The sequence below is a fragment of the Oryza brachyantha genome, chromosome 1 (genome assembly GCF_000231095.2).
Source record: "Oryza brachyantha chromosome 1, ObraRS2, whole genome shotgun sequence".
Classification (NCBI taxonomy): domain Eukaryota; kingdom Viridiplantae; phylum Streptophyta; class Magnoliopsida; order Poales; family Poaceae; genus Oryza; species Oryza brachyantha.
In genome coordinates, this window is record NC_023163.2 from 25,218,036 (window position 1) to 25,226,653 (window position 8,618).

At 40.8% G+C, this 8,618-nt stretch overlaps 1 protein-coding gene across 1 annotated transcript; it reads left to right on the top strand.

Annotated features, from left to right (window-relative positions):
- The first annotated feature begins 1,763 nt into the window (after window positions 1-1,763).
- LOC102719250 (exonuclease 1) lies at window positions 1,764-8,099 on the top strand. The gene is made up of 14 exons (XM_006644734.3): window positions 1,764-1,927; window positions 2,617-2,736; window positions 3,000-3,123; window positions 3,246-3,383; window positions 3,504-3,713; window positions 4,099-4,274; window positions 4,530-4,602; window positions 5,079-5,214; window positions 5,533-5,879; window positions 5,984-6,038; window positions 6,123-6,418; window positions 6,513-6,564; window positions 6,768-6,975; window positions 7,106-8,099. Exons 1-14 carry the CDS (start codon window positions 1,767-1,769, stop codon window positions 7,533-7,535), a joined length of 2,526 nt encoding a protein of 841 aa, XP_006644797.3. The 5' UTR covers window positions 1,764-1,766; the 3' UTR covers window positions 7,536-8,099.
- Window positions 8,100-8,618: the final 519 nt, after the last annotated feature.

Consider the following 8,618-nt stretch of genomic DNA (forward strand, 5'->3'; position numbering starts at 1 on the left):
TGTCTGGTGCCGGCGAATGGAAGCATGGAGCGGTCGGAGCGGCGATCCTGCGGTGGTGTCGCGGGCGCACCGGCGTCCGGCCCAACGCTAACAAAGGGCCTGCGCACGTTGGCTGAAATGAAACCCACGTGCCAGCCCAAAATTAACGAGTCAGGATCCTCTGCATGGTTTTGTCCTGTATGTTGTTTATACGTTTGTCGTCCGGTCAACATTAATAATTTAAAATATAGTAAAACCCACTTGTTAGTAAGAGAAAAAGGTAAAAAAAAAAGAAAAGAGCATGATAGACAACCCATCTCTCATCTCTCCCCCTCTTCATCGAGCTGCCACCATCGCTTCCTCTCCTCTTCTAGCTCAGGTGTGTGTAACTGCGAATGGTTGACCAAGTGGAGGGTGTGGGATATGGTGCTCTGAGAGAGATGGGGAGGCATGCGAATGGGTGCGGCAATGACCAGTGTTATGGATACAACGATGCCAAGTAAAGCCAATTTGCTCATGATGCTGACATTATGCGAGCATAATATGGTATGCGAGCGTGGCAGAAGCGTCTAATTTATGCGAGTTGCGTTGATCCCACTATCTCCTGCAACGCCGCACGCTCCGAGAAACCAATCGTGTACGACGACAATTAACGCGCCCTCCTCCCTATGCTTGGTGACAGTGGAGCCTGAGGAGAAGACATATATTGCTCATGTCATGTTCAGGTGCTAGTAGGTCCTACCGTTTTTAAATTATCTTTTGCTGACCGGACTGCCACTTAGGATAAAACAATCGTTGATTGCCGACCGTAGTACCACGTAGGATGAAAACTCTATCTGGACAACCAAGAGAGTTAGAGTTAAGGGTGTGTTTGGTTGGTGGGATATGTTTGGATGGGAGATGGCTGTTCAGGTTTCTGATGCGTTTGGTTTATGGACGAAACTGGATATGGTGGCCCAGAAAGAGAATATTCTATGAAGATGCTGGATAGGTGTATCTAGCCAAATTGACCGGATTAGCTCATCCACCTTCGCGAACCATGATCATTAGTGATTGTTTAGTGATAAATAGCTTGTTTTGACATTAATTAGTAATTAACAAGTTTAAATTAGTATTAATTAATGATGATAGATATATTTAATTGATAATTTATATTAATTACGATAAAATCTATGATGATTAATTTATATTATTATTTATTAGTAATTCAATATGTCCATTCTATCCATCCTCATCCATCCAACCAAACAAAAAATTGAATCATCCCATCCATCTAACCAAACATAAAATTGGATCACCATATTCCTAATAATATAGATAACCATATCCCATCTCACATTTATCACCAAACAAACGCACCCTAAGTTTGACCCAATACTAATAATCGAGAGAGTCTTCGTATCTCCCGTCCTACCCAACATTAGCAGCCCACACGTCGCTGGAAATCCCCTTGAGGCCCAAAATCAACACCCCGCACGTTCATGGGAGCCCCCGTTCCGGCCCAACTACACAACGGGAACCCCGTTCTCTGCAGGAGGCTGGTCTATTTCGCGCGGCGCAACCCGCGAATAGTGTAGACCGCAGCCGTTCGATGGCGGAACCGACGGTTCGGATCGCCTCACGGATGGGACCCACCTGGGGGAGGGCGTCCGCGAATTCTCGCGCGGCTCCCTCCATCCGACCCCTCGCTTCCCGCCCTCCACCTCTCTTCTCTATTTCCAAGAAAAAAACTACAAGTAGAGGGAGAGGGGGAGGGGGAGGGGGAGGGGGAGAGAGAGGCGGCGGCAATGGGGATCCAGGGGTTGCTGCCGCAGCTGAAGTCGATCATGGCGCCCATCGGGGTGGAGGCGCTGAAGGGCCAGACGGTGGCCGTCGACACCTACTCCTGGCTCCACAAGGGCGCCCTCTCCTGCGGCGACCGCCTCTGCAAGGGCCTGCCCACCACCAGGTTCGGCTCCCCCCCGTTTCTTGGACCCCATTTCGCCCATTGCCGAAACCTAGGTCGACGGATCCGGGAAATTTGCTTCTTTCCCACCGGCGTATTGGCGGCTGCTCGGAGTATTACTCCGGTTAGGGAGTTCGTTCGATTCGGTTTTCTTGGCCAGATCCTCGATTGGTGAAATCCCATTTTTGAGGATGGGTAAAGGGCATGTCTTGTTTCCTACCAAGATATTTCCGCGTTTCCTTGGGCGGGTGTAGGAGGGGGGGGGGGGGGGGTTATTGTTTGTTTAGTATCAGGATTAATGTAACAAATGTGCAGCATTTGTTTTGCCCAATGACAGTTGCATTGCACTTACTGAATTTAGTATCAGGTTTGGATATGCATATTTGGGAGGGATTAGTTAGTTGGAGTTTGATATTTCTTTAGTTCATGCTCCAGAGAATTCACCATTTTGGTTTTTAGAAATTTTGTTCGAAATAGCTTAGACATGAATAGTTCAACATACGTTAGCATTAGCATTGCTGTCCTTTTTAGTATGCGGGGACTTTCTTCGAATGTTGTTGTATTTCGTGTATCATATTGTAGGAGGGCTATAGATTTACAACTCCAATTTTTGTCATCAGCTGTCACCTAGTCACGGTTGGAATCAAGCACCATAAGTTAACCGTGGTATTTCCGCTCCTGAACTAAACCAGGCACATCGAGTACTGCATGCATAGAGTTAACATGTTGCGGCACCATGGCGTGAAACCAATCCTTGTATTTGATGGAGGTCATCTGCCAATGAAGGGTGATCAAGAGACGAAACGTGAAAGGTATGCTCCTTGGTGCTCCATAAAGAGGCTAACATGTTTCAGTTGTCAATGAACACATGTTTTTAGAAAGCAACTGGGGTTTGAGATTTTACATATGGCTAATTGGCTATTGTTATATAAAAAGCGGCTTTAGTCCTATATATAAAGCAGTTGCATTATTAGTACGAAGTGGTCGATCAACTGAATGCGTCCAGCTAGTCGTTGCTATGTGATGGTTCTTAGTACTCGTTGGATGCTAAGCAAGTAAGCATGCAATCCTTCAGGTCACGAAAGGAAAATCTTGAACGCGCCAAGGAGCATGAATCTGCTGGGAATTCTCGTGGTGCTTTTGAGTGTTATCAGAAAGCTGTTGACATTACACCTAGAATTGCTTTTGAACTGATCCAGGTAAAGAAGCAAATTCCATGTATTTTTACCAAGTATTTGCCACCTATTTGGAGCAGTTTTAGTCAGGAATATGACCATTTGGCTTGAGTTATCTGATTACTGTTTTGAAATATGCAATGCAGGTACTGAAGCAAGAAAAGGTTGATTATATTGTTGCGCCTTATGAAGCAGATGCACAAATGACATTCTTGTCTGTGAACAAACTTGTTGATGCTGTTATCACTGAGGATTCAGACCTGATACCATTTGGCTGTTCTAGAGTAAGCACAATGTCAAAGGCTTCATCTTTGTCCTCAACGTATTCCATAATATTTTTCTGCTTAGCCTTCATAGTTTGTTCTAAGTTCTCTAATTAAGATGCATCTTATTCCAATGTGCAGATTATTTTCAAGATGGATAAGTTTGGACAAGGTGTTGAATTTCAGATTACACGATTAGAGCGGAGCAGGGAGCTTGATTTTAATGGATTCACGAAGCAAATGTTACTTGAGATGTGCATTTTAAGTGGCTGTGACTATCTTCCATCATTGCCTGGAATGGGTGTGAAACGAGCTCATGCACTTATTCAAAAGCTTAAGAGTCATGAGAAGGTAAACCCTGTCTCCTGTATTGACCACTAACTTTAGGCCTAGTTAGTGGAAAGAACCGATTCGTGAAATAACATGAAAGATGCTTGAGATACTGTGCAAGACCTACAAAAGGATGGCAAAGAAAAGGCTTAGATAGTAGAACCATAATATAGTTCTACTTCCTTGAAAAAAAGAATATTGTTCTACTTAGACATTACAACAGGAGGCAAGGCCAAGACAAATTTGATTGCTTCAACTTTTGTGCGGCTACTATCTTGTACTTGGATCATTAGTCGATCCATAAACATATATGCTCTGAGCTTGTATGGCGATGATGTGCATTCAGTTTCTTGCTTGGCAAATTAGGAAAATTATTTTAATAAGCGCATTACATGTATAATTTCAGGTTATCAAGCACCTGAGGTACAGTGCTGTTTCTGTTCCACCTCAATATGAAGAGAACTTCAGAAAGGCAATCTGGGCATTTCAGTTCCAAAGGGTCTATGACCCTGTGACAGAAGATATTGTGCATTTGTCAGGCATACCCCATGGCAATAGTGAAGACTTGGACTTTTTGGGCCCATATCCTTGCCAACCTTATTTGTATGTTAGATTGTAAAGCTCATTCATATGATCCTCCATTGTTTTATACATCATAAGTTCATTAAATAATTTCTACTCACTTTTTGGCCATGTCTGATGACCATTATACAAGTTGATTTAGAAAATAAGCTAAGGACCTTTGGATGCCACCATCTCTCAGTTTTTCTGAATTGTGTTACACCCAGAAGAACTTCAGCTGTCATGCATTGGAGCTTTTCCTTAATTGGTTTATACATGGTTACCACAGACTGTTGCTAAAGGCATTGCTCTAGGGAATATTGATCCGATTACCAAGGAACCATTTGAGGTACTACTGATCTTCTTCCCTTGATCACTTTTGTTTCCTTGTGCTTTGTTCCCTCAAATTTAATATCATCCTGCTCTGACTCTGTGCCCTGCATATATGTATAAAACATAACTAATCAGCAAAACATGACATAATTACATGAATATGCGAAAAACCAGGAGCCTTGAAAATTGCTGCATGCTCAATTTGAGCAGAGCATTACAGAAGTCTGGTAGAAGAAAAAAAAGAGAGATAACAATCCGTAAATATTTTGTTTGAAAAAATATAGGGTCATCACTGAAAAATAAGTAGATTATAAGTGTGATGGTGTTATGTTTTTTTGGTATTCCTAAGAAGTGCCTTTCTCTGAGTGTACTGTTTTGGTAAAGATCACCAGCATGCAAACATTTGCTTTTTAGCTATGCAAATAACAACATTTCATTTTACTTTTTGTGGATTGTCTTACCATCTGTTTTTCTTGTATATGTGCCTTGCAGGCCAAACCAGAGAGTAGTGCACCTGCTTTTTATAAAGTGCATCCGATCAGAGAGTCCGTTGTTCGTTCGAATGAAACAAATGGAAAGAAAAAGCTTGACCTGCCTGTCCAAAGAAATGTATTGACAAATTACTTCTGTATCCTCTCAACACATTTTAATTTCACCTGAAGAACTATATAACGATCAACTTTATTGTGCAAACTATTTGCTTCAGCTTATATTATGGGGATGCTTTGGATTAGATAGTTCAGCCTGGCATTCTCATTCCAAAACATGTTTTGGATCAAATGAAGAACTAATAACTCCCTATCAAAACTTATTTATGAAGTCTAAGGTGATGTACGATTCTTAGCATGATATGATTGCCTATACTAACTATTTTGATAAGGTTATTTCGCTTCTTTTGTAAACAATGCTTCAACTGTCCATTGGATGAATCCTTGACTTTTAGAAGGCTTAGCATCTCTTGAGGCAAAACGGAAGTTCAGGGCACCTAAGGTTACGCCTAAGCAACAAATGTTGAATGGGTCTCTATCCAGTCCCAGAATTGAAGGCTGTGGTACCCCTGATTCAATTGAAGATACTAGTTTGCCGTCAAATAACATTCAAGCTTCTCAGTGTAGTTCTGAGAATTTTAGCTCTGGAACCCCTCTAGATGATTCAATCAATACTGCCTCTCAATGTTCTGAGCGTGTCCGCTTTGATTTCTCTTGGGATGATTCAGCCAGTGCTTCACCCCAATGTACTTCTCATGATATTGGTAGTGATCCCTCTGAGGACCCAGACATTGAAGACACAAAGGTATTTGGCATTTCTTTATTGCCTTATTTCCAGTGTTCTCATAGACCTACCTTTCTTATATCATCATATTTCTGTCATCCTTATAGTTTAGTTCTGCTATACAGGTCGAGGTCAACTACCTCAACAGAAGGACAATACCAGCAGGTTCTTGCTTAGAGGGTAAGAGCTCTACCTTTTTGTAATTGATGCCTGACTTGTTCTGTGAATCATGTACTGGTATATTAATCTATTTTCGTTTTCTAGGGACTTTGCCTGAGATATCAGATCCATTCTTAGATTCACAGAACACAGAACCATCCAGAGCTGCACCACATTGTGCCGAAAAAAGCAATGTGGCATCTGCCAATAGAAATATTACTGTAAAGAGTTCATATTTCAAAACAGTAAATAAAAGACTTTACAAAAATCAAGGAGAAGACAAGGTACATGATGAAGGTAACCGTGAGACTGGTAATTGCACTCTTCCTGGAGATCAACTAAGAAGCTCTGGAGGTATATTGAAGAGAAGAAAATTTAGTTATCCCCAAAATTTTGAAGATGTAAGTAATTATTTTTCAGTTATTTTATCAACATATTGCAAATAGCCGTCTGTATCTACTATCTGGTCTTGAATGTACCTTTTGATTTATTCAGGAAATGTTTCAACCCACCAGTCCTAATGAGAGTCTGCCGGTTATTGATCAAGGTGATAGTTCCACCTAGTTTTTCTCTGTTATTCTCTCCGTGAGGATGTGCACCTTTCCATGTTTCATTTTTCTATATATAATGTGACAATCACGAGAAAATAATTATCCTAAAACAAAAGAAGTTTATGCCCATGTTTAAGAATGTGCACGCTTCCTTTTTTTTGATGCTGAGGGAGATCTTGTCTCGTCTGAACTAATGCAGGCTGTGACAATGATTCCCTTGACAGTACCGACACTAATGCTGAAGGAAAATTTGGATGCAATGTTTCCCATGTAAATAAATACAGTGGCATTGCAGAAAAATCAATGGACAAATTTGCTGCGCTGATATCATCTTTCAGATACGCAGGCTCTCGTGCCAGTGGCCTTCGCGCCCCTTTGAAGGATGTGAAGAATACTCTTTCTGTTAGGTATGCAACTTTAGAAATTTCAATTGCACTGAGTTTACACAATATACTTATCATTAGTTCAGAACTTTAAAGAGGAACATTTTTGTTGATGAGTTGATGGATTATTATAGCACTGTTAATTCTATTGCAGATCTGCTCTCAGACCTCCAGAACAGGGATTCAGCTGTACAGCCAAGAAAACTACTAGAGTGCCTCCTCTACAATGCAGATTCTCAAGTGATGCTACAAACACCACCGATGCTCCTGATCTGAGCACATTTGCATACAGACCTAAATCAACTGCCTTTTGTCATCCTGATCAAAGGAAGGTCACACATAAAGCTGCTGATGCTGATGATGGTCCTCCAGATCTGAGATCATTTGCGTATGCACCAACAATATCTACCACCAGCCCTCTTGATCAAAGCAAACGCACATCCAAAGCTATGTGCAGTACCGAGAGCCCTCCTGATCTAAGCACATTCGCATATAAACCCATGCAAAGCGCAGCCAGACGTTCAGATGGAAGCAGGTTTTCAGATGCACCATTAAAAGCAGCTCGACGAACCTCCCGGAGTTGATTCCCACAGAATTGTGGACGCACCTGCCAGCCTCCTTATCTGAGTGTATACCCCAAAGTTTGTGTCAATATCTGATCTGGGCTCAACAAACTCCAATCCAGCAGCAGATGCTGTCAAGAAAGCGCACTCCTGAATGGAAGTACGGCTGTAGTAGCTGAAATTCGCTAGTTCCTGCAGGGCTCATCAGTTCAGAGCTCACTTGTATGTTGTATCTGTGCAGTCTGAAGCATTCGTGCTCTGAAGGGAAGTGCATGCCTACAAGCGGCGGCACTTCAGTTTCAGTTTTCAGAGCCCATTCTTGCTACACTTTGCAAGGCAAATGTACGTGTGCTCGTTTTTGTCTTGTTCAATGAGGTTGATGTATGAAAAGCAGTCGAATTTGCGACGCTATTTAAACCTCAACTGAGGTTACTTTTGTATTTCTTCTTTTTGATTTTTGAAAAGATTCTGTTGTATCGTAATGTATGTTCATTCTTATACAAGTGAGCATACCTTCAGAAAACAGATATTATGTTCTTAGTTTCTTACCAAAGTAATGGGAAGCCTTTGACAGAGCTGTATGTATAAGCACTTACCAGCGTTCGTGCCATCTTTGTGCAGGATAATATTAGCTCTGTCCTAAAATTAGATTATTTTTAGCTATTATAATTTCATCTAAAATAAGTTAATTTTGAGTAATCATTACATCGGAGTTTATTAAAGCAATAAATAGATAGAGAATAGATAAATTAGAAGATAATTGTATTGTGATTTGATACGGAGGATATTTAGTCTTTTAGTTTTTTATTTATAGGTATGTGATGAGTGAAAAATATAGGACATAAGATATATTAATTTTCTCCAAATCCTCGTAACATGAAATAAATTTTTTAGTAGTTATATTCAACTTTTATTTGTCTCATTCATTGAAATACACACTGCGATAGAGGAATCATATATCTCAGCTGTTTAAAAGCAGAGTTATTCATTTTCATCGTTTCTTTTATCTATGACAGGTGTATTTGTACGGTCTATCATCAATTATAATTAATTATTTTGATCGGTTGGAATACACACGTATATTTACTATTATAATAAAAAAAA

What these genes read in the sequence shown, in the direction of transcription:
- LOC102719250 (XM_006644734.3), top strand. Translation starts at nt 1,767, where the DNA reads ATGGGGATCCAGGGGTTGCTGCCGCAGCTGAAGTCGATCATGGCGCCC. An exon ending in TACCATTTGGCTGTTCTAGA is followed by an intron (nt 3,384 to 3,503) that starts GTAAGCACAATG and finishes TCCAATGTGCAG; the next exon opens with ATTATTTTCAAGATGGATAA. An exon ending in TGTATTGACAAATTACTTCT is followed by an intron (nt 5,215 to 5,532) that starts GTATCCTCTCAA and finishes GACTTTTAGAAG; the next exon opens with GCTTAGCATCTCTTGAGGCA.